Source organism: Balaenoptera ricei, chromosome 7, assembly GCF_028023285.1.
Source record: "Balaenoptera ricei isolate mBalRic1 chromosome 7, mBalRic1.hap2, whole genome shotgun sequence".
NCBI lineage: Eukaryota > Metazoa > Chordata > Mammalia > Artiodactyla > Balaenopteridae > Balaenoptera > Balaenoptera ricei.
The window spans coordinates 103,022,271-103,047,374 of NC_082645.1; the positions used below are offsets into that span (position 1 = coordinate 103,022,271).

Sequence of the window (25,104 nt, forward strand, 5' to 3'; positions counted from 1 at the left end):
ATCAAGGTAGAAAACTTGAAAAACAAATCACAGTATAAAGAAGAAAGTAAACTATCTATAAACCATGACTCAGAGATAACCATTGTTTGCATCATTATTAAAACATTGCATGTAATTTTACTTGAGCTTAACAGAAGGAAAAGAAACCAAACTTCAGATAAATATTTCTTCAAAGTGAGATATTATTTCTTAAAAGGAGTCTTCTAAGATTAAAGAATTAAGAGACATTTTAAGAGGTTGGGGTTATTACAGAAGTTCTCAAGCTGGGGTGATTTTGCCCCCACCCCCAGGACATTTTGGCAATGTCTAGAGACGTTTTTGGTTGTCACAGCTTGGTGTGGGGTTGCTGCTGGGGTACAGTGTAGGGGTGCTGCTAAACATTCTACAATACACAGGACAGTCTGCCACAGCAAAGAATCATCTAGCCCCAGATGTCAGCAGTGCCGTGAGAAACCCTGGGTTACAGCAGAGTTGTGGTGGGTTTAAGCAGCACATTTTTTAAAAAATATTTATTTGTTTATTATTTATTTATTTTGGCTGCATCGGGTCTTAGTTGCGGCATGCGGACTTCTTAGTTGTGGCATGAGAACTCTTAGTTGCAGCATGCATGCGGGATCTAGTTCCCTGACTTAGGGATCACACCCGGGTCCCCTGCATTGGGAGTGCAGAGTCTTACCCACTGGACCGCCAGGGAAGTCCCTTAAGCAGTACATATTTTTAAAGAGCCTAAGTTTGTTTTCAGTTAGTAAGGCATAGTCAGCTTTCTCGGGGATCAGTGGAGTAAGCAGTTGTGCGCATGGCCTCCAGCCAGGTGGTCTGAGTTTGAACCCTGGCTCTGCCACTTACTGGCAAAGTGACCTCGGGCAACCTCTTTGGGCCTCAGTTTCCTCATCTGCAAAACTGTGGTAATGTTACACCTACCTCATGCAGCTGTAGTGAGGGCTGAATGAGCTAATATAAGCAAAGTGCTTGGAACAGTGTCTAGTTTATGCTAAGCTCCACAGAATTATTATTATTATTATATTAATATCTTAAACCAAACTAGAAACACAACTTAAGCTTACTTTTAGGTTAATTCTCCTAAGGAATTTAGTAGAGAAAAATAGACATATAAGTATTCTTTTCTAATGGAACCCTTAAGAAAAATAAACAAAATGAGTGCAGCGAGGGGCCAATTATAAATCTAAGGAGTATATAATACATGAATTCAGAGGTTCAGCAAGTCTTTCCTGCTTTCTGGAATTACTTGATCAATGGCAGGTGACTTATTGCTTCAGAAAACACTTTTTTTCCCCCTTTAGATTAAAAAGTTTGAATACATTCTCATAGTTCAAAACTCAAAACAATATACCAGTAAAACGTCACACAGTCTCACTCTCACTGCTGTCCTCCCCACTCTCCCGTAGGTAACCACTTTAATTCATTTCTGATGTATCAGTCCAGTGTTTCTCTATGAAAGCAAATGCAAATGCTATGTATTCTTATATAGCTCCCCACGTTTTTCCATTCAACAATCTATCTTGGCTATCTATCTATCTTTCCATATTACAATCTATCTTTCATGTTAGCACACAAGGAGCTGCTTCATCCTCTTTTAAGGTGATAATAGTATTCCATTATGAAGATGACCCACACTTTGCTTATAAATGTTTTGTAATTATTAATAAATGTTAACAAATTGTTCTCCATGTAGGGTTGTGTCATGTTAGACTCCCACTGGCAATGTCTGAATATGCTTATTTTCCTCCAGGTATCACAGTAGTTTTCAGACAATTAACCATTCAAAATCGTACCACACTGGCAGGTATTACTGGGAGGTAGAAGTGGGAAACAAGACTAAATGGACGTTGGGGGTTTGTCAAGGCTGTCTTCCTGGAAACAGGCAGAATCAGCCATTAGTTCAGGGTGGATTCTGAGCAATTGGGTAATATATGAAGGGCAATCAGGTTGCACTGGTCCTGGGAGAATCCCGTATTTAATGCTGACAGTAAGACCCAGTAAAATTGCTGTTTTTATGGACTATGAGTTCTATAATTTGAATAATAGATCTCTTCTCCATAATTTTAATGTTTCTTTTATAGAAGCCTTTTGGCCTAATTTCGATACTGAAACAGATCTGATCCTCTTAAAACTTATTCAGTAAAGAGATGAAGTACTTGGGAGACCACTATGTTTCATTTTCTTTCAGTTTGTAGGTATAACTTAGCCAGTAAATTTAATCTTAGTATTTCTGGATTCTTTTTAAGCTTTACCCCCACCAAAACCCAAAATACATTATTTTCTCCCTTATTTTCAACAACTATAAAAACATCATTGCAATGTCAATTTCATAGATGCTATGGGTCTCAACTGTCAAGTGCTGTAGAAATTCTAAGATAAAATATTTGAGAATTGCATTCCTTAACATAGCTAATAAAATTTTTTATTAAAAAAATTCATACCACATAGTTCATTTCATATTTACATCTTGACTTTCTCATTCAGCTTCTGCTTTTCTTGGAGTTGCTAATTGTGTTTCTTTTTTCTTGTTGGTTACATGAGATATTTATCTTCATCTCCTTGACAGCAAGCTGCAGGAGATTTAAATGCTTCTATGAAGGAGTCGTAGACATTCTACTATACCTCACTAAAGGGCTCAGTTTCCCCAAAACCCTGGACCCCAAATATCTATACCTCAACATACCCCAGTTTGCCAGGTATCCCATTTTTCCAAAATTTCATTCCTCCAAGACCTCAGTTCCGCCAGTTCCACCAGATACTCATTGCTCTCAATATTCTAACTTCTGTGTAACCTTTTTTTTTTTTTTTCCAGTGTTCTCCTTTCGAGACTACAGGCCATCCCAGCACCTACCTCCTACACAATGTGCTTTTGCCCAGCTCAATTGCTCTGGTGTGGCAATAAGACACTCCCTTATCCTGCTTCCTCTCCAGGAAGTGCCTGCCTAGCTAGGCCATGGTTATTCAGCTTTGGTTGAACTCCACAGGTGCTGAACAAGGCCAAGTATGGTCCAATATGGATAAACCGCTTAGGACCTCTGATCCATGTGAACCTGGCCAGTGCCCCACTCCTGGAGCAAGTGATGCGCCAAGAGGGCAAGTACCCAGTACGGAACGACATGGAACTGTGGAAGGAGCACCGGGACCAGCAGGGCCTGACCTATGGGCCCTTCACCACGTGAGCTGGGGCCTGAGGGACCGGAACAGGCCCCCAGGGGGCCAGGCCCAAGGACAGTGGCACTGGGCAGCCAGTGGATAATGGGCAGGGTAGGATCTCCCTGTGTCCTCTGAGCCTGAAACTCGTCTAGAAAGTGGTGGTTGGGTTGGGCTGAAGCCCATGGACCATTCATTGGCTTTTCCACTAATGTATCATATGACTATGAACAAATGAATAATTTCCCTTTCCTTGGGCTTATGTTTCTCATGTGTAAAATGGGAAGCTTGGATTAGAGGTTCTCCAAGATATCTCTAAGACCTTTCAAGCTCCATTATTCTATATTATGGTTGAAAACATACCAACTCAAATCATAATGAGACATATTTACTTGTAGTTGAAAAAAACATCATCACCATACTAGTTGGGAGGGCTCAATTTAATTTAAAAAATATTTTCCAAGTTATGTATTATATGCTTGTTGTTGGTTATAACTTTCATGGATGCTCTCTACTCACAGAGATAGATGTAGGTTTTAGCCTTAAAGTTATACCTAGAAAAGTTACGATTATTTTGGCAGTGACAAACTGAAAGATGGGCTGAGTATATTATATATGCATATATCAATTAAGGTAAATAATTGAGAATCACTGGTGATTCCCAGTGCCATAGCTTGCAACTGGATATATTACAGGCTTCTTTTTACTATAGTATGTTAAAAGAGCTCCAAAAACAATGAATGGCTTTTTATTTTCCCTAGTTGCTTGACATCCATGTTTTTTAAAGTCATTTTTTAAGGGATTGAAGTTGATCCTGGTGGTGGAAGTAGTAGCAGCAACACTGATGATAACTAAGTATGTGTTTAGAACATGCCAGGCATCAGGCTAGTCTCTTTACATTTATTATTTCATTTTATCTTCACAACAAACCCATGAAGTAGATAGTATTATTATCCCCATTTTATAGATGAAGAAACTGAGGCCTAGAAGAGTTTTTGCACCACTTGCCAGAAGTGACACAACTAGTGAGTAGTGGAATAGATCTCTCTGATTCTGGAATGCAAGGACCTACTGCCATGACATGTTTGGAAAGGAAACGGACTGGTTGGAAGGTTCATTTTATCTGTCTTTGATGCGTATACATTCATTCTGTCATTGCATGTCTTTCTTTCTTTAGTCCTCGTTCCTTCACAGGTGGGTGGTTTCAGAGCTTAATTTCTGGGCCCTTTTTTCAAGGTTCTGGGAAGAGAATAGAGAATGTTCTTCAAGAGCTCTTTAACCTGATGTCTGACCCTGAGGGCAAGATTTGTGTCTCAGGTATGCTCTACAATATTTGAGACCCAAATCTTGCCAAGGGAGTAAATCCTGGAAGTTAATTTTTTATGGTGACAGATAGTAACTAGTCTTATTGTGGTGATCATCTCGCAATGTATACAGATATCAGATCATTATATTGTACACCTGAAACCAATATAATGTTATATGTCAATTATACCTCAATAATAATAGTAAAAAACATTTGGGTCTCAGTTTTTCACAGGTCAGGCCATCATTGGACTTGATTGTTCAGATTTAGAACTGGAGCTAAACATGATATATACCCCTTTGTGATCTATTTATAACTGTTTACTCGAAAGCCAGTTTCCTAAATATGTTATACCATATATGTTTTTAAAAGCTATTTTGCTAACCTGTGATAAGCTTTTTTGTTTTAACATATATATTTTTAAAATCTCATTTTTTGAATGAGCATCATTTCCCCAAGAAATATTTTAACAACCACAGAAAGTTTCCGATTTAAGTCCTGCAAATCTGATTCCTCCTGTTGGGAGAGTTTTACTCTTGGAGAAGCACCTAAAACCTGAAGTTCCAATAAATAGGTCTATTCTGGTTTTTATTTCCTTTCCAACAACACTTTTAGTTTATCTTTTTTTTTTCATAAATTTATTTATTTTTGGCTGCGTTGGGTCTTTGTTGCTGCACGCGGGCTTTCTCTAGTTGCAGCGAGCGGGGCTACTCTTTGTTGCGGTGCGCAGGCTTCTCATTGTGGTGGCTTCTCTTGTTGTGGAGCATGGGCTCTAGGCTCGCGGGCTCAGTAGTTGTGGCTCTCGGGCTTAGTTGCTCCACGGCATGTGGGATCTTCCCAGACCAGGGATCTAACCCGTGTCCCCTGCATTGGCAGGTGGATTCTTAACCACTGCGCCACCAGGGAAGTCCCTAGTTTATCTTTTTGCAGGTTTTCCCCAACATAATAAAGAAAACTCCTGGGGTTTGAGGTTCATTTATTTATTTATTTAGCTTGTTTTTTGAGGTTCATTTAAATAAAAATATATTTTAAAAATTTATTGAAGTGTAGTTGACTTATACTTCAAAATAAAAAACCTGATTTTTGCTTTCAGACTTTTAAAATGTTTTTCTTTTTAAAATACCTTATTGGTTTTTAAAATTCAAAAGTAATACTTATTGGAAAAATTCCATCCCATCCTCCTAAGTAATTCTGATCAGTAGTTTGGTGTGTATTCTTCTTCCCTACTTTGTGTTGAAACATGCAAATATGCATGTGGATATATAGGATTTCCTCTCTTCCTCTTAAAATTGTACCATATTATACTTATTACTCTGCAACTGGCTTTTAAAAAATTGACCCATACCCAGCTTGCTTAGGAAAGGTAACAGGTTTGGGGGACAGCTGAGGGTGGCAGCAGCCCCTGAATATTAATCTCCTGTATGGGAAGCATGTTTCCACCCACATGAACATCCCTGCCTACCCAGGGTGAGGACCCAACCACCTACTGGATGGCTATGGCAAGAGAGCCTGGAGATCAGCCTGGTAGCTCTCTCTGTCCCCTTGGCCTACGGAGTTAAGCAGAGCACAAAGGTCCGGAATCTGAGCACCCCAAGAACCCTAATTTGCTCCTCTTTTATTCGTCATCCTCCACACACAGGGACTGGAACCACCATAGCTCCGTAGCTCATTTCACATACAGAAGATTCTGGAGTTGTATCATCCAAAGATAATCACAGTAAACATTCATTAAGCATTCACCATTTGCCAGGCACTGATCTGAGCACGTTAATTATCCTGCTAAGATAGGCAATCTTATTATTCCCATTTTACAGAAGGGGAGACCCAGGCACAGAGGAGTTAAGTCACCTGCCTAAGGTCACTCAGCCAGTCATCATCTGACCTGTGATTTGACCCTAGACAGACTGATTCCAGATGCCCACCTTAACTACTTCCTTTATGCTGTTAGTGAGATTCCGAAGTTTTGTGATTCGAAGATTCTGTTATTTGAAAGTTTGTGATTCTTTAATTCTAGGTCTAGGAGTCTGAGATTTTCCTCGAGTCCATAGGGGTCTCAGGGTGGGAAGATACCATCTAATCCAATCCCCACCAGATACTTACATTGGTGTCTCTCCTCCATTCTCTACAGGGAAGGAGAGCAGTGGTACCGGCTCCGCCAGGCTCTGAACCAGCGGTTGCTGAAGCCAGCTGAGGCTGCGCTCTACACAGACGCTCTGAATGAGGTGATCGAGGACTTCATGACTCGACTGAACCAGCAGCGGGCAGAGAGCGCCTCGGGGGACCATGTGCCCGACATCGCCCACCATTTCTACTTCTTTGCCTTGGAAGGTACCCTTGTGGGGAGAGGGGCTGGGTGGGCGTGAGTCGGGTAGGTTGTGCTCTCCTCCTCGAAGCCCCCTGGACTCTGTGTGCCGTGGCCCTGCCTCCTGTGACGGCCCCTGTGCACCGCCAGCTGTTTGCTACGTCCTGTTTGAGAAACGCATTGGCTGCCTGGAGCGCTCCATCCCCCAGGACACCAAGACCTTCGTCAGCTCTGTCGGGCTCATGTTCCAGAACTCGCTGTACGCCACCTTCCTCCCCAAGTGGACTCGGTCCCTGCTGCCCTTCTGGAGGCGGTATCTAGATGGCTGGAACACCATCTTCTCTTTTGGTGAGGAGTCCAGGGAAGGAAGTTGGGACGTGGGTCCCAGGGCCTGTGCGGTAACAGCCCCCTCAGGACCCTCTCCCGGGATCTCCTCTCTTGGTCCTTGGGAGAGCAGGACTTTTGACCTCATCCTCCCCTGTTCTCCATTGTCCTCACAGGGAAGAAGCTGATTGATCAGAAATTAGAGGAGATAGAGGCCCAACTTCAGACAGGGGGCCCAGAGAAGGCCCAGATATCTGGTTACCTGCACTTCCTGCTGACCAGCGGACAGCTCAGTCCTCATGACGCCGAGGGCAGCCTGCCCGAGCTGCTCATGGCTGGAGTAGACACGGTGCGTGAGAGGGGCAGGCGAGGAGACTAGGGCCTCCCAGCTCCCATCCTGAGCCGATTCCCCACTCTACCCCACCTGAGCCTGACCTTCGTCAGGTACCCGCTTCTCTTTCCGTAACGTGGATGTAGAGCTGGAAGGAAAACAGGGGTGTCATTCAGCCTGGTGGAGGCGGGCAGGGAGTGGTCCTTGTGTAAGAGGGATTCCCTCACCCCCTGGAGCCTCTCTCAGACAGCTGGGAAGTTTCATGTCACATCTAACCCACTCCCTCGTGCTGTCAGCTAAGCACAGAGTTGAAGAGCTTGCCCACAGCACCTTCTGAGTAGGACCTCTTTCCTGTCCTTTCGTCACGTTGGATTTCTCTGTCACGGTCTTCTCTGCTGTTACAGTGCAGTTCTCCATCATATTGGTCCTTAGCCCACTGTGAAGTCACGTGGAGCGTGAAGGGAGAGCCCCATGAACCCCTGAGTCTAATCCTGCCACACTCGTGGCAAATTGATTTTTCTCCCACATTTTGCACGCATGCACTCACACACCCTCCCACCACCTTAACTGGCCTCTTTCTTAGAAATCTTTCCTCACTTCATCTCTTACTCTACCTCCCAGACGTCCAACACGCTGACATGGGCCCTGTACCATCTGTCAAAGAACCCAGAGATCCAGGCGGCCCTGCATGAGGAAGTGGTGGGCATGGTGCCCGCCGGGCAGGTGCCCCAGCACAAGGACTTTGCCCACATGCCCCTGCTCAAAGCTGTGCTTAAGGAGACCCTGCGGTAGGATGCTGTCCCCGGGAGCAAGGGTCTGTGTGTGGACGAGGACTCAGAGACAGGACTGGGAGTGGGGGCTGGTGGGCTGCGGCCAGGGCCAGGGATGAGATGGGAAGAGGGGCCTGGGGGACCAGAGGGGTGTGGCCGAGGGGGTGGGCACTCTGCCCCTCCCTGGATCCAGAGGCAGATCTGCACTTTCTTTTACCTGCAGCCTCTATCCTGTGGTCCCCGTGAACTCCCGGGTCATCACGGACAAGGAAATTGAAGTTGGTGGCTTCCTCTTCCCCAAGAATGTGAGTAGGGCTAGAGAGCCAGGGTTCCCAGGGGGACCCTGCAGCCCTCTGCTGATGTGCTACCCATTCTTTGTCTGCAGACCCAGTTTGTGTTCTGCCACTATGTGGTGTCCCGGGACCCTTGCATCTTCCCTGAGCCGGACAGCTTCCAGCCCCAACGTTGGCTGAGGAAGAAGCAGCCTGATGCCCTCAGGGCCCAACACCCATTTGGCTCTGTGCCCTTTGGTTACGGGGTCCGGGCTTGCCTGGGCCGCAGGATTGCAGAACTGGAGATGCAGCTGCTGCTGACAAGGGTGAGTGGGGAGAGACAGGAGGGCTGTGCGGGCCAGGGGTGCTGAAGCAGGTGGGAGGCACGGGGTGGGAGCATGCGGAGGAGGGCGGTGGATGGAGGTCACAGACTCTAATCGCCCGTGTGCCTTTTCCTTCCCAGCTGATCCAGCAGTACGAGGTGGCCCTGGCCCCTGAGACGGGGGAGGTGACAAGTGTGGCTCGAATCGTGCTCGTTCCCAATAAGAAGGTGGGCCTGCGTTTCCTGCAGAGACAGAGCTGAGCCCCCTTCCCACCCTCCCTGGCACATGAAGAAGGAGAGGAAGGGGCTGCCAGGTGCCAGAGGTTGGAGAAACTCAGTGTACTTCCTGTAGAACCCTGAGCTTTTGCCACTTTCATCGTTTTGAGCATCTCCCTCTCAGATAAAAAGCCACCTCCATGGCACATTGCTAACCTTGGGGAAAATATAGAATAAAGGGGTTTTTATTCATAATTGGAGACCTTTGTGATTCTTTTTGACAACCCAGCATCTGAACCTCTTTCTGTGTTTGGGGAACACCCTCTCCGCACTTAGGAAACCTGGTGGGAGGCAGAACTGCCTCCCTTCGTGGAAGCTGAGAATGCCATATGCTTTCCCAGACCTCACAGAGAAGCCTTAGCTTCACCTGGCATTGGCTGAGGCCCTGCCCAAGTAGAAGCTGCAGAGCCATTCCCCAGGCACCGAGAGGACACCCTCTTTTGAATAGAAAGTGCTTAGATACAGACAGTGACATGCTATAAAAATGGTCAGAAGAGCTCTAGGCCAGGCCTACAGGAGTGACTCTAGGGACACCACTGGGGGGCTGATCAGTCTGGAAAGCCCCGTGTTGGCCACACTCAGGAGGATGAGAGTTGGGAAGCTCTCACTACAACTATTGGTCCCAGAGCTACTCCATGTCCCCCAGGTCTATGCTGACTAAAGAAAAAATGAAAAGATGCCCCCTCCTCCCAACTACCCTGACAACAGAAAGAACAGGAGCAGCAGAGGGTGGTCTCTGTCTTACGACCACCTTCCAAATCTCTCACGTACAACTGAGAGGTGGAGCTAAGTCCCACCTGGAACTCTAGCTTCAAGAGAGTCTGGGGATTGTAGTTTTTAACTTTCCAGCCTCTTCAGTACAGGAAGCCAACAAGAAGGAAAGTGGGTTGGCATCGAGATCCAGTGTACCACAACATCAGCCTGAAAAGTCAACAAATCCCAGCCTCAAGGAGGCCCAGCCCCAGTGGGAAATTTCTGCTGAGTCATAGAGAACTAAAGTAGAATTTCTTCTGTCTGTGGGGATTTGAGTTTGAGCCTATTAAAAAAATCACATCATCGCCCTGATTAAAATCCTTCCATGGCTCCCCTCAGTCCTGAGGCAAAGTCCTAAGTGGCTTAGAAGACTCGTGTTCTGGCTCCCTGCCCTCCACACTCCCCTATCCCCCCTCCACCCTTCCACAGCTGAGCCCACATTTCTTGTATTTCCCTGAGCACGTTATGCTCTTCCCGGCCTCAATACTTTGTACTTAATGTCTGCTGTCCTTGGAACACCCTCTTCACCAACTGGCCTGTCGTCTCACAGAACTTGCTCTTCCTCAAGACTCAGCTCAAATGTCACCGCCTCTGCAAAGCCTTCCCTGACCTCTCTGGGTGAGCGCGAGCACTTCCTCTCGTGCCCTCCCCCGTCCCCTAGAACCGAGCGCTCAGCCTGTTCACCGTGTCCTAGGCCCGACTGTCTCCCCAGCCAGCTGGGAACCCCCCGGAGGGCATAATCCCAATGTCTAACTCTGTGTCTAGCACAGAGTTAATAAAGGTAATGCATACGTGTTTGTTGAATGAGACTGGAATAGGAGGAAGGGAAGGGAAGGAGAGGGGGAAGATACAGAGCTTTCCATATTGAGAAGAGAAACCTGGAGGGAATTGGGCACGATGCCTGATTATAAGGCCACGGCTCTCGAACCCACCTGTGCAGGGGTTCACTGTAAGAGCTCTTTATAAATGTAGAGGACGGGGGCTGGGCACCAAGGGTGCTAGGATGTCTGTCACAGAGTCAACCAGGGCAGACTGCTGCCTTTCCCAGCGTGCTGCTCCTCAGACCACCAAGGGTCAGCTGCCCAAGCCATGTGAACGCCTCAGTGCTGGCACGTTGGGTGGCGGGAAGTCTGTGTGATGTGGCTTGGGATTGAGGTTTTGTAGAGCTGTCCAAGAGTGTCAGTGTCCACGATCTGCAGCTCAGTTTATGAATTTATAGGCTAATCTCACATCAAAATCTGTGAAGATCTTGTATATCCATAGGCTAGAATATTATTCAGCCATAAAAAACGAATGAAGTACTGAGTCATGCTACATCATGGATGAACCTTGAAAACATTATGTTAATGAAGGAAACCAGACACAAAAGACCACATCTTGTATGATTCCACTGACATGAAATGTCCGGAATAGGCAAACCCACAGAGACAGAAAGTAAGTTAGTGGTTGCCGGGAGAATGGGGAGTGATTTTCAATGGATATGCAGTTTCTTTGGGATGACAAGTGTGTTCTGGAATTACTGGTGATGGTTGCACAACTTTGTGAATATACTAAATACCACTGAATTATACACACTGAAAGAGTGAATTTTATGGTATGTGAGTTATATCTCAATTTAAAAAATCTATGAAGATCAGTTTGGTAAGATTATTGTAGAAATAGCTGCCAATGGAAGCCATACCTCCAGAGGCACCACAGGAAATTGTGAAGCAGCAGTGCCCTGCTGTGCATCTGCAGGGCCTAAAATCCAGTCTCTAATCAGAAATCAGCAATGCAGAACCGAAACAAGAGCTCAGAGGACTGGTGAAGCAATGATGTCCTTGTGAGGATTAATCAAAGAGCAGGCTATATCCCCTTACGTTTTGATGAGGTGTAGCCACAACCTCAGAGGCTCCCCACCAAAAGTGACAAGCGGCAAGTTGTGTTCTAAAAGATATAAGAGCCGAAGAGCTATTAACGCAGCTATGAAACCTTGCCCAGAGGTTGCTACCGGAAAGCTCACAGACACAGCTCTGGGAAGAAAAAAGTCAAAGACTCCTACTCAAAACAGAGAAAAGGGACTTCCCTGGTGGCGCAGTGGGTAAGAATCCGCCTTCCAATGCAGGGGATGCAGGTTCGAGCCCTGGCTCGGGACGATCCCACATGCCGCGGAGCAACTAAGCCCGGGCGCCACAACTACTGAGCCCGTGCTCTAGAGCCTGCAAGCCACAACTACTGAAGCCCGCGCACCTAGAGCCTGTGCGCCTAGAGCCCGTGCTCCGCAACAGAAGCCACCGCAATGAGAAGCCCGTGCACCGCAACGAAGAGTAGCTCCCGCTCGCCGCAACTAGACAAAGCCCGTGCGCAGCAATGAAGAGTCAACACAACCAAAAATAAAATAAATTAAATAAATTGATTTTTAAAAAAACCAGAGAAAAACAAAATACAGCATGGTCAAAGAGGTTTTCTCTTTATACCTGAGGTTCCTTAAAAAAATTTTTAAGATATTTATTGAAATATACCTACAGAAAAACGAATATGCCGTAAGTGTACAGGCAGTTCTTCTGCTTATCTTGGGAGTTGAAAATGGCCTCTGTCAGTTTATTTTCCATCACATTGCCTGGACAAGACATTTAATGTAAATGGAAAAACTTACTTTCTTTGGCAATGATTCATTCAAATACATGTAATAGCTGTAGGACACAATATTGTAAATCAACTATGCTTTAATTTTTTTAAAAAAACCCAAGGTTTAGAAAACACACACACAGATAGCTGCAGGATGGATGTGATGTAATACGTGGGCTCTTTCCCTTGCAACCCTCTCTCTGGAGAGTGAAAGCATCAGCCCTGGTTTGAGGGTTGGCCTAAAGGCCATCAGTGGCCAGTGATGGGGTGCATTTCCAGGGTCTGGGGGCTCAGGAACTCTGGACTGCCCCTGTAAGTCACAGTGCAGGGATGTCACAGTGAGGCTCCCTAATAACCCACCTGACTGTATAAGGAAAGAAGAATAGGATTTAGGATAATCGCAGAAGAGTAGACATTAATTCAGCACAGCAGCTACATCTTTCACTGAAAAGAATGTGTACATCTTGTTACTCCTAATTCCAGCTAATTTGAATTTGTTGGCCAAATTAGGATCCATGTTTCTGGGTACGACTTTGAGAAAACAGCTTGCCTTCTTAAACACTATGCAGCACCCCTGGGAATAAAAATAGAGTATCCAGTGTTTTCTGGCTATCCACATGCTCATGTTTTATAGAACTTTTAGCCCTGAATGTATTTTGGCTTGGTAATATCAGTTTATTTTCAGGTCATTATTTATGACTCCACTTTTTTTCCCCAAACTTAATCACTAGTTTTATTCATGTGTTTCATTGTTTGGTTTTTCTTTCTTTTTTTTTTTTTTTTTACACCTTTATTGGAGTATAATTGCTTTACAATGGTGTGTTTTAGTTTCTACTGTATAACAGAGTGAATCCCCTATACGTATACATATAACCTCATATCCCCTCCCTCTTGCGTCTCCCTCCCACCCCTCTAGGTGGTCACAAAGCACCGAGCTGATCTCCCTGTGCTGTGCGGCTGCTTCCCACTAGCTATCTGTTTTACATTTGGTAGTGTGTATATGTCAGTGCAATTCTCTCACTTCATCCCATCTTACCCCTCCCCCTCCCCGTGTCCTCAAGTCCATTCTCTACATCTGTGTCTTTCTTCCTGTCCTGCCCCCAGGTTCTTCAGAACCATTTTTTTTTTTTTTTTTTTAGATTCCACATATATGTGTTAGCATACGGTATTTGTTTTTCTCTTTCTGACTTACTTCACTCTGTATGACAGACTCTACGTCCATCCACCTCACTACGAATAACTCAATTTCATTTCTTTTTATGGCTAATATTCCATTGTATATACGTGCCACATCTTCTTTATCCATTCATCTGCTGATGGACACTTAGGTTGCTTCCATGTCCTGGCTATTGTAAATAGTGCTGCAGTGAACATTGCGGTACATGTCTCTTTTTGAATTGTGGTTTTTTCAGGGTATATGCCCAGTAGTGGGATTGCTGGGTCATATGGTAGTTCTATTTTTAGTTTTTTAAGGAACCTCCATACTGATCTCCATAGTGGCTGTATGAATTTACATTCCCACCAACAGTGCAAGAGGGTTCCCTTTTCTCCACACCCTCTCCAGCATTTATTGTTTGTAGATTTTTTGATGATGGCCATTCTGACTGGTGTAAGGTGATACCTCATTGTGGTTTTGATTTGCATTTCTCTAATGATTAGTGATGTTGAGCATCCTTTCATGTGTTTGTTGGCAATCTGTATATATTCTTTGGAGAAATGTCTATCTAGGTCTTTTGCCCATTTTTGGATTGGGTTGTTGGTTTTTTTGATATTAAGCTGCATGAGCTGCTTGTATATTTTGGAGATTAATCCTTTGTCAGTTGCTTCGTTTGCAAATATTTTGTCCCATTCTGATGGTTGTATGACTCCACTTTTAATATGCATGTCTAATAAAAACTTGTTCAATTGTCTTCATGGAATGGACTGTACATGACATTGTACTGAATTCTTCCGCATTTAAGGATGTTTGAAAGAAGAGTAGTGAGAATACTAACAAATCATATATCTTTTATGTTGTGCCATTACTCAGCCAGTGCTTCTTGTAGATCTTAGTCATAACAAATTATAGATAGACCCAATAATGTGACAAATGATTTTACTAATCATGAGAACGAGGCATTCTTATTTCTCAGCATGCCGTCATGCTCATCACGTGTTAGTAATTGTAAATCTCTAGTTTCTACAGAAAATAAATACAGTTGCCCAGGTCCCATGCCCAAGTCAGGAAACTAGTATTTCTAGGAATGGAGGCCCTGGAATTTGCATTTTATAAAGCTTCCCAGGTGATCCTGTTGCACATCCAGGGTTGAGAACTACTGAGAGGGTAGGGAGAGGAGAGACGCGTGATGCTAAGGAGGCTATGGAAATCTAGCCCGAAGGCCACAGAACCTCGGAGGGGCCCCGGAGGCCAGGGGAGGAGTTGGACAAATGATGCCGGGAGAACTTGATCAGAACAGGTTGACGCACATGAGCAGACAGGACAGCAGGGCGGGGTTTCACTCTTTCATTCTGCGCTTGGGTAGGAGTGGTTGCAGTTCCCATGGCAACTCTTGGCCTCTCTTCCAGCAGCCATGGCGGGAGGGCTGGGCAGGAGCTGAGGGCTGGGCTGTGGTCAGAGCAGGGCGTCTGAGGCAGGAGGGTAGTACAGTCCCTCACAGAAGGGCCTGAGGGGGCAAACTGCTGGGTCCTCTGGATGGGGGGGTTGTTCAGGAGGGTGGAAACTTACCTGTTTTCAAGGGGAGCAGCAGGGGAAAGAGTGCTTTCCTCAGGCTGCCCTTTCCACCCACAGCCTGTGCTGTGACAGCTGAACTACCGTTCACACAAAGAGCCACCTGGGACACCGCCTCGAAGACACCCTGCTACACTTTGCTTAGAGCCAGTGGAGACAGCCCACCCCAGGCTCCCCAAGGACACTATACTTGAGACAGTCCTGAGGGCACCCCCATCCCATCCTCCCACTTGAACCCAGGACCTTCCCAGGTAGGGCCAGAGCAGAGCCAGCACTGACCTATTGGTTACGGCACAACTGGAAACAGAAGTTGAGTGCCTGTGAGAAAATGCCTTCACTTACTGCCTGACTCATCAAGCACAGATGGCCCCACTCTGTTGGTCTGTGAGGTAAACGGGGTAGATCACATTTTAGAAATATTAACCTACCCTCTCCCCCTTGAACAGCAGATCTGCAGTGTCCATTATCACAGGGGAGGGGTGACACAGCAGAAGCCCAGTCTTGGCTTTGGAATTTCAAAAGCCTGACTCAACAGGGTAGGTAGCAAGAACTCAAGACGTGGACAATGGATTTGGAAGACTATATGATGGGTTAGAGAAAAAGGTCCCCTCTTTCCCTACTGCGTAAAGATTCCACAGGCTGCTGGGTATTGGGGAAGCAAAGAGACTGTAGACATTTGGGGGGGCCCCGAGAAAAGGGTCCTGACAAGGGAGCTGTGTCTGAAGTGAGAGGGGAGTATGACAAATACCCTAGAAAGGTTTGGAGATGATAAGGGTAGAAGAGCCCTGGGCCCCATGTTTCCTGTGTAAAGGCTGGGAAAACAGCAAAACACAGGGTAGACCAGACCACTTGCTGTCTTGTCTCAGCAGATGGGCTTGGGATAGCCCCACAGAGCTTCCTAAAGTCCAGAGGGGTGCAGGGCCAGGAGCTAGAATGTCCCTATGCCCCAGGAGCAGGCAGGCTCAAAGAGGCTTCGTGGTAGGGAGTGAGGGAGCACCTAGAAGGGGCCATGCCCACCGGTGACCAACCAAGTGACCACCACATGGGAATGGGGATGTTTCAGCAGGTGCTGGCACGGGTGGATGATGATGGCTGAGGAACAAAGTCTTACACCACTTAAAGCCTCCCCCCGTCACCGAACTTAACTGCAAGAAAAGGTGGGAGGGGAACCCCAAATTGGCTGAGACTAATTTCTGCAACCTGGTAAAATGGAGTTCATAATAGAAATTACATTTAGTGTTAGAAAAATTAAGTTACGTTTCTTACAGATTAGAGTTTGTGGACTGAGTTGTACCCACTATGTAAGTAACTAACATTTTCTTTCGAGTTTTGCTGTAAATAAAAGATGAAAAAGAAATTTCGGTGGAATAACACTCCACAAGCAAAAGAAACGCCACTTGCAGCGTTTGTCAATTACAGATTTTCCTTCGGGTGTCACTGAATTCAGAAAGGACAGGGATCTTGCCGCAGGTTCAGATCAAATGACCATAGCATTTTCTGAGTGAAAGTTATAAAATCTAAGTTCATGGGCTGTTCTTTTTCTTTTTGTTTTCTCGACGGTTCATCCTCAGTGATCCAAACACAGGCCCTCCCTGGGGACTGAGAACACTGCTTGCTGGTGAGAGCTAAGGATGAGAAAGGAGGGGGGACCCCACTCCAACAGGCAGCTCTACAAAACTGCTGCTCTGTGAGGACCCACAGGCAGCCCTGAAATGCAATGCTGGGGGAGCAGGAGGGCAGTGGCAAAGTTGTGAGGAACCACTAGGGCAGTTTCCATGGGGGAAGCACAGCTGGGACTCCCAGGAGCTGGGGGCACGGGTGCCAGGTAGTCCAGAAGCCGAGGAATCCAGAACCCCTTCCTGAACCCATGGACTGAGGGCTCCCCACCCCACCGGGGCCAGGTAGGGGGAGAGCAGTGTGGGTGGCACAAATCAGTCAGCCCTGGGGTAATCCTAGTGCCTCTGGTTCAGAGAGCTCCAGGCTTGACTCAGCTGTTCTTAATTTCATCATTCCATGGTGGACCAGGCATTCCCGAGGGCTTCTGGGAGCACAGGCAGGGCAGGGGCAATCGGGGAGGGCTGGAGAAGCCTGTGAGGGAAAGAGAAAGGAAGATTAAATGGGGAGGGGAGGTTGCCTTTCCAATAGGGGAACCTCAGTCCTGCCATCCTTGCTAAGCAGGTGGAATCTGCACCTCCACCCTCTGCAAACCCCTAGCAAACGTGCTACCAGGAAAGAGTCTGAGATCATGTCAAACTGACTGCGATGAGTACTTCGAGAGAAGCTCTCTCCTTTCAGCCTTAGTTCTTATCAAGTGTGGAAATTCCATCCAGCCCAGGTTGAGTAACTGGCTTCCTTCCAGTGGAAGTCCAAGCAGGTGGGAATTGAATTGTGAAAGGGCAGGTCAATCTCCTGGGAGCCCCTGAAGTCACATCACTGCCTTGTCTTTACCCCAGCCCCTGTCCACCCCTCTTATGAGGACCTCCATCACCTCAGCTGAGAATGGGACAAAGCAGTGGCCCCGCAGTGAGTCCTGACACTTGTAGTTTTCACGAGGCTGCTCAGCTCTGAACTGGGCCACTCCCATCCTCAGGGGGGCCCCAATCTGAGATCTGGGCGCCCGGGGAGACTGAGGGGCTGGAGCTGAGGTCAATGGCCCAGGGCAGAGCCTACCTGAACAAGAGCTGAACCAGCAAATGGGGGGTGGGGGAAGGTGAACGCCGAGTCCCCGGCTCCCTTCGCTGGCTTCCGGGTGTGGAAGGTGGCCTAAGAGTGAAGACTCTGATGTTCTCAGGCCCCAAGGGCGTCGATGCCAGCAGGGCTCAGCACCAGAGCCTGAAGGATGTCGGAGAGGGACACCACACCCAGGAGGTGCTGGGTCTCATCCACGAGCACCAGCCGGTGCACCTGTGGGTCCACAGAGGCTCAGTGAGGGGGCAGTGCCATGTGGCTACGGTAGCCAACGAGGTTGGCACTGAGAATTAGGGGCAAACAATTTAACATAACTAGGGGGGCAAGAGAGTGTCTCCTAGAAACCAGTTAGCGGTGGCTCTGCCTGCCCTAGGGTGGTCAGCTGGCTGCAGCCCTTGGCCCGAGGGCCCCAACGACAGGACCAGTCGCCGGCCAGTGTGGACACCAAGAGCTTGGCCATGAGATGGGAGGACAGGGCAGGTGCCCGATGGATAGGGCTAGCTGAAGCTGCTCATGAGAAGGGCTGGGCGCCACGTGTTGGGAGCATGTACGAAGGGGTGTGGGTACCTGCTCCCGGACAATCCGGTCAATGACTTCCCCCAAGGTCTCGTGGGGCTGGCAGGAAATGACTTCCTCCAGACACAGTGTCCTCTGCTTCAGTGCTTCTCCCACACTCACATCCAGGTCGTTGTATGTTTGTTGGGCTGCCAGGTGCTGGGCAGGAGGGAGAACCGCTCTTAATCAGCCCTCGGCCAGGCTCCAGCCCCACAGATATCTCCCTCTATACACTTGTAAAGGCCCCCCTGGTCCACAGATGCCCCCCACCCGCATCGATCCCCACACCTCAGCCTCCCTGTGGCACCCCCAGCTCCCCTCCATCTCCCCAGACACTTACAATCACATCAAAGCGGGAGTAGAGGCCCACGACCTGTCCTGCAGGGGTTGGGGGGCCGGGGAGGAAGGTGAGAGAAAGGAGAGAGGTTTAGGTCAGAACCAGGATGCTGTGTAAGGGCCCGGGGCGGGCTTGCGGAGTGAACTCCTCAACATCCTCCCCACCCCCAGGCTACTGGCTTTATAATTGAGGCATCAGGCTGCCACCACCCTGAACCCACAGATCAAACAGTATCGCAGAGAGAGACACCTGATATCATGCCTCCTGATGTGACAAAATATGAGTACATGGCATCCCCTGTGAAATATTCTAGCCTCAATGTATAGCCTGGGGACTTCCCGGGTGGCTCAGTGGTTAAGAATCCGCCTGCCAATGCAGGGGACACGGGTTCAAGCCCTGGTCCAGGAAGATCCCACATGCTGCGGAGAAACTAAGCCCGTGTGCCACAACTACTGAGCCTGTGCTCTAGAGCCCGTGAGCCACAACTACTGAGCCCGTGTGCCACAACTACTGAAACCCGCACGCCTAGAGCCCATGCTCCGCAACAAGAGAAGCCACCGCAATGAGAAGCCCGCACACCACAACGAAGAGTAGCCCCCGCTCGCCACAACTAGAGAAAGCCTGCGTGCAGCAACGAAGACCCAACACGGCCAAAAATAAATTAATTAATTAAAAAAAATAATGTATAGCCTGAATCTGATCGAGCCTTTAGATCTAATTTCCAGTTTACAGGAAACACAGGAAGAGAGGAACAATGTACAGGCCAACTGCAGAAAACAGAAAAATCTCTGGAAGTGGGACGTTCTACAGGACAATAGACCCAGGCTTCTCATCATCAACGTCATGAAAATTAAGTGGGGAGGGAACTGTTCTAGATTAAAAGAGACTTAAGGGACAAAAGAAGCAAATTCAAAGCATAGACCTTAATTAGATCTTGATTTGAACAAATCAACTATAAAAAAAAGATATTCTTGGGGAAAATGGGGAAATGGAAGTAGGATTGAATGTTAGACAACATTAATAAATTATTCATAATTTTGTTAGGTGATATAGGAAACATACTTATTTTAAGAGATTCAGATGAAGTGTTAAGGGGTGAAATGACATGATTCTATAATATAATTTACTTTAAATTACTTCAGTGAAAAAAAAAGAACGGGTTAATGGCAATGTGTTAACAGTAGTTAATCCGGGTGGATAGGTGGGGTTTGTTATAGAGTTTTTCCTACCATTTTCATACATTTGAAATTTTTCATAACCAAAAAATAGATTAAAACACTTCTTGATATTCAGCTTCATTATGGTGATTTTTAACTTTGAAGCAGTTTACAGCCATGGTTCCTTTAACCCTTTTTCAGAGCAAGAAATTGAGGTCTGGCTCAGAGAGGCTAAGTAACTGATCCAAGGCTCAAAGCAGGCAGAGACTTCTAGCCCTGACTCCATTCTGGGTCGCGAGCTGATGTCACATAGACCCCTGCTCCCCACAGTTCCACCCCAGCCAGAGCCCCCATCTTGGGTGTAGGTACCAGCTTCGTTGACCACAGGCAGTGCAGACACGCGCCTGTCCACAAAGATGTCCAGTGCGGTCAGGATGGGTGCCGTTTCTAGCACCATGGCCAAGTCTCGGAACGTGCCAATGCCCACATCTTGGATGGTGCGGGAGAGGAAAGAGGGCCCGGGCAGCAGGGTTCCCTGCTTGGGTTGGGGACAGGTAGGGATAAGGGTGGAGTAGCCCCCAGAGGGCTCCCAGCTGCTCCCTCCCCAATCCCTAGGGCTGAAGACTTCTCTGCCCCTCCGGTCTCCCCCTGAGGCTGTGCCCAGGCTCACAAAGATGTGCAGGAACTTGAGCAGCCGCTTGTGTGTGAGGATGTGGAGCACAGCGCCTGAGACTGGGTCCAGGACCGGCAGGCGGTGGATCCGGTTCTTGATGAGGGTATAGACGGCTTCGAACAGGCTGCAGAAGTGGGAGCAGTGAGCCTGGGGCAGCCTGGAGAGAGATGCCCTTCATCCCAGCCCCCAGAAAGGAGGACAGGGTGCCAAGGCTGCCTTGTCCGCAGTTTGCCAACGGTGAGCCCGTGAGTTCAGAACTGAGGAGCTGGGGAAGGGGTCTGTGCAGGGCAAGCAGGCTCAAGTGGGTGGCTGGGGACGCTTACCTGTCACTGGGAGAGATGGAGACCAGAGGCTTGAAGCAGCCTTGAAGGTAGATCTCTGCAGGAAAAACTGGAGTCAGGGCAAGGGAACTGGCCACCCTGCCTCACCCAGCAGCCCCCAGCTCCTCGGGTCCCCTGGGCTCCCTATTACCTTTTCCCTGCTCCCCCCAGGAAATCCCCACCGCCCATTCTATACCCGAGGTCCTTAGCCCTACCCTCACCCTCACACCCTCTGCCCCTTTGCCCACTCACCCCTCCAGGTCTCAATCTTATGATCTTCAATCTCATAGATCTGGACCTAGAACATCAACAGAACTCCTGAAGTCAGACTTGGGCTCCCCGAACTCCCTCCACCCCAGCACAGATGGGTGCCGCCAGAACCCCAGCCCACTCCTCACCAGGGGGGACCTGTAATAGCGGTGCAGCACCAAGATGAAGTCTGTGATGGTCAGCATCCCTGCGGGGTGGGAGAGGGGGAACGGGGGTCAGCCTGGGCCTTGTGGTGGAAGGCAGGCTGAGGGCTCAGCCCCCCTCCCCCACCCGGCCAGTGTCCTCGGACTGAGACAAAAGTGGGGTTTCGGAAAGAGGAGAGTAGGGCAGCCCGTCCCGTGCCTGAGAAATGGGGTTCTCCCTTTTATGCTTCCCCCGTAATTTCTCTCCTTTCCTCCCCATTTTTTCTTTTCTCCGCATTTCTTCCTCTTCCTTTTCTCTTTTGCTACTTAGCACCTATGACATGGGACCACGGGGTAGCAGAGCTGGAGGGGTCAGCTGGTCACAGCTATCCCACAGATGGGGTCTCCCAGCTGGCACATTTCCCCCACGCCAGGCCCCTGCTCAGCTCAGGCCTGTGGTGCGTCAGAGCTCAGCCCCAGAAATGCCCCACAAGTTCCCCCCTTTCCCTTCCCCGCCACCTCTGCCTCCCCAGCCCCTTCTCACCCACAAAGCTCTGCTTCTTGCTGTCCCACAGAGGTGCTGCCCGGACGCCATTGGCCACCAGGGCGAAGAAGGCCTTCTTGATCTGAGCGCCAGGGAGAACAGTCGAGGGTGAGTTGCTCACTGGCCCTCAGAGCCCCCGTCCCAACCGGGGTCCTTCCACAGGGGCTTCTCCCGGGCCCTCCACTGCACGAGCCTGCCTGCCACTCGACATGACCCTTGTCGGCACATTTGCTACAGAGATAAGGCCGCTGGTGGCCAGAGGCACTGAGGTGACCCCTTACCAGGCACACCAGGGTGTAGGAAACTAACAGTGTTTCTACACCAAAGTCATATGTGTACAGATACACACAGGATAGTTTCTGCTAATCTAAGTACTAGAGGTGTAATTATTTATATGATATGTACGAGACATCTTTTTCTAAATAAATTTTACATTGACTCATTTTGGCTTCATCCTAAACAATACTATCTACACAGGTTGGTTGTATTTTTCTAATACATATCAAAATAAATACAAAACTAAATTAAATATATTTGTCTATATACTGCTAGAGTCAAATAGTGAACTGTGGACCATACATATACCCTGCTTCTTCTCTACGCTACACACTGCTCTCCTATACGCGGCGAGAAGAAAGGGATCAGGTGTTTCGTAGCCTAGCCTAATGGAAGAGTGGGGACCAGAGCTCATCCTATTTTTCTCTTTTCAAAGTTCCCCGCTCTTTGTCCTAAGCCACCCTGCAATGTTTTCCATACAATTCGGGGTGTGCAAAATGCTCCCTCTCATCCTGGGTTGGCCCAGGAGTCCTCTGAAACTTGTAGGGTAAAGCAGGCCTTCCTATCCCCATTTTAGAGATGAGCGAAGCACAAAGACCTACCCCAAACCCTATAGATACTGAGTTGCAGAGCTGGGATGACAATTAGGGGGTGTACACAGAGAGAAAAAGCCCTCCTCCGCCGGTCTCCATGGTGCTAAGAAGGAATTCTGGAAGGGGCCTGTAGCGGGGCAGGGCTGGCAGGGCATCCTGGGGGCTGTGAGGATGGAGGTGGGGCAGAGCTGCAGCCTCACCTGCAGCATGGTGTCGAAGATGACCAGCTTGGAGCTGGTTGCCATGGCATCGTAGCAGGTGTGCTCCTGCATGAAGTGCATGTAGACCTGAGCCCCTGGCTTCCGCAGCTCATCGTCCCAGCCCAGCCTGGGTAACAGTGCCTGCGGGGACGGGCATGGGGCCGGCCTCTCTTCCACCAGGCCGAGCTCATTGCCCCAGGCTGCTGTGGCTGAGAACTCTATGCCCAGATCCAGATCGTCTGCGCTGGAGCCGGAGGCTGAGGCTGCACAGTCAGCAGGGAGGATGTCCCGCTCTGCTGTGGGGGAGTCCACCCCAGCCAAGGGAGCAGCTTGGGTCCAGGGTGTGGCCTTGGGGAATGTGGCCTCCAGCCCGGTGGACTCAGCAGCTGGCCTGGACTGGAGACCTGTTCGGGGGGAGAGGACAGTAACTCCATCTTCCAAAGCACTTTCTCATCTGCTGTCTCCGTTCATCCTCACAGCAGTCTTGGGAAGCCTGGATGATGAGGCCCCCATTTTGCAGGTGAGAGAGCTGAGTCTCAGAGAGTCACACAGGATGGTGGCTCTGTCCTGAGTTGGCCAAGCTGGGCCCCTGGATCGGCAATGCAGTTGTCCTCTCCCATGTGGGGAGACTGAGGCCACACGATGTCATGTGTCTGTGTTATGGGGAGATCCAGGGCAGAGCCTGGCCCCAGGATCGGGGACTTCCCACTGCCCCCAGTCCCTTCTCGCCAGAACTGGCCTTGGCCTCACCTTCCCCCAGGTCTGGCGGCTCCCCTTCCTCTACATCCTCCTGCCTTGTCCATCTCGAGGCCTTGGTCCCCTGTTCCCCATGGCTTCTTTCTGAGCTGGTGGTCATGGCTGGTGACGGCCATGAAGTGCTATCTCCTTGCTCTAGGAAGCTCATCTCTGCAAGGGGGAATGGGGCCTGTTTGGTTAATGGGGAGTAACACAATAAAATCAATTCAAATGTTATGAACGATAATATTTAATATTTGCAAGCTTCCAAAGGGCTTTTCCATCAACATGTTTCTCATTCAAACCTCACAGCAATCTTATAAGGGAGGCATTATCATCCCTATTTCACTAACAAGGGACCTGAGATCAGAGAGGTTAGCAATTTGCCACAAATCACACAGCTAGTAAGTGATAAAGTCAGGAGGGTCCAAATCTTCAGACTCTAGATCCCCCCTTTCTTCTTCTGAAAGAGGAAGGAGGAGGTGAGGTAAAAGGCGGAAGAAGAAACAAAGAGGAACAAAGAAGGAAAAGGAGAGGAAGACAAAAGCCAGACTAGTAGAGTGAGGGAGATTGGGGCCCTAGAGACATGGGAGAAAAGGAAGTGGGAGAAGAGGCTGGGCCCAGGAGGAGGGGCAGCCCCACCTACCTTGATGCTCAGGTCCCACGAGGCTGCTCCAGGAGGGGGTCTGGGGGAGAAGAATGTCTGAAGGGGTGGGGAAAATGCCCTACGCTCTGAACCAAAGGGAGCTCCCCTTCCCACCACACACACACACACCCACGCCACAAGCACACACACACACAAACACCCACCCCACAAACACACATAAACACACACAACCTACCCAAACACTTATACGCACTCAGAAAGCCACATATTCAACACTTCCCAGACACACACAGAAGCACATAGACTCACACAAAGAATATACACATGCAGACACCCTCATGCTCATATACAGAGAAAATCCTGGCCAAACACACCCACACGCACGCACACGCGCACACATCCACGCGGTGGTGCGCTCTCGGCCCTCCGGCCTCAGCGGCTCCAGCTCCCGCCACCCCACCCCCGCCCCGTACCCCGGTACCCTGCGCAGCGCGGTCTCCAGCTCCAGCGGGCTCCATGAGCGAGTGCGCAGCACTGTATCTGGGCAGCACTATTCTGGGCCCGGCCCCTGGCACCCTGCCCTCCCGGATAGGGTTCTCTCTGATTGGGTGTCGGGCAGTGAGAAGGAAGGAGCCCACCCGCTCAGCTGCTCCAGCCCGGCAACCTGCTGGCCGGCGGGGAGGGGTGGGGCGCATGTGGAATCTCGATGCCTGGTCATGGGCTGCCTCCTGGGTTTCCGAGAACAGGAGAGAAGGACCTCGCTGTGAGGGCACTGGGGTGGGAGGAGGTGGGCTCTCAGAGTCCCGGGTTTCTTCTCTGAGGGCCTCTCTCATCTTTGTCAGGCGCCAAAGGAGGGAAAACAGAGGCGGGTTGAGCTTAAACTCTC

The 25,104-nt window shown here is 48.7% G+C and overlaps 2 protein-coding genes across 2 annotated transcripts in view; one reads left to right on the forward strand and one right to left on the reverse strand.

Annotated features, from left to right (window-relative positions):
- Window positions 1-9,248, forward strand: part of LOC132368697 (sterol 26-hydroxylase, mitochondrial) — a 45,969-nt gene extending 36,721 nt beyond the window's left edge. The window contains exons 2-9 of the mRNA XM_059927415.1: window positions 2,985-3,175; window positions 6,585-6,784; window positions 6,909-7,106; window positions 7,259-7,431; window positions 8,035-8,201; window positions 8,407-8,488; window positions 8,569-8,781; window positions 8,919-9,248. Coding sequence (XP_059783398.1) covers window positions 2,985-3,175; window positions 6,585-6,784; window positions 6,909-7,106; window positions 7,259-7,431; window positions 8,035-8,201; window positions 8,407-8,488; window positions 8,569-8,781; window positions 8,919-9,038 — 1,344 coding nt within the window. The 3' untranslated portion in view covers window positions 9,039-9,248. The remainder of the gene's footprint in view (window positions 1-2,984; window positions 3,176-6,584; window positions 6,785-6,908; window positions 7,107-7,258; window positions 7,432-8,034; window positions 8,202-8,406; window positions 8,489-8,568; window positions 8,782-8,918) is intronic.
- A 5,246-nt stretch (window positions 9,249-14,494) lies between these two features.
- Window positions 14,495-24,942, reverse strand: PRKAG3 (protein kinase AMP-activated non-catalytic subunit gamma 3). Its single transcript, XM_059928710.1, is given in 15 exon segments — window positions 14,495-17,229; window positions 17,812-17,942; window positions 17,944-18,045; window positions 18,397-18,543; window positions 18,725-18,762; window positions 20,248-20,413; window positions 20,549-20,675; window positions 20,875-20,929; window positions 21,124-21,169; window positions 21,270-21,328; window positions 21,808-21,889; window positions 22,877-23,280; window positions 23,627-23,782; window positions 24,258-24,297; window positions 24,692-24,942. Coding segments are annotated over 15 exon segments (1,857 nt in total). The 5' UTR covers window positions 24,914-24,942; the 3' UTR covers window positions 14,495-17,147.
- Window positions 24,943-25,104: the final 162 nt, after the last annotated feature.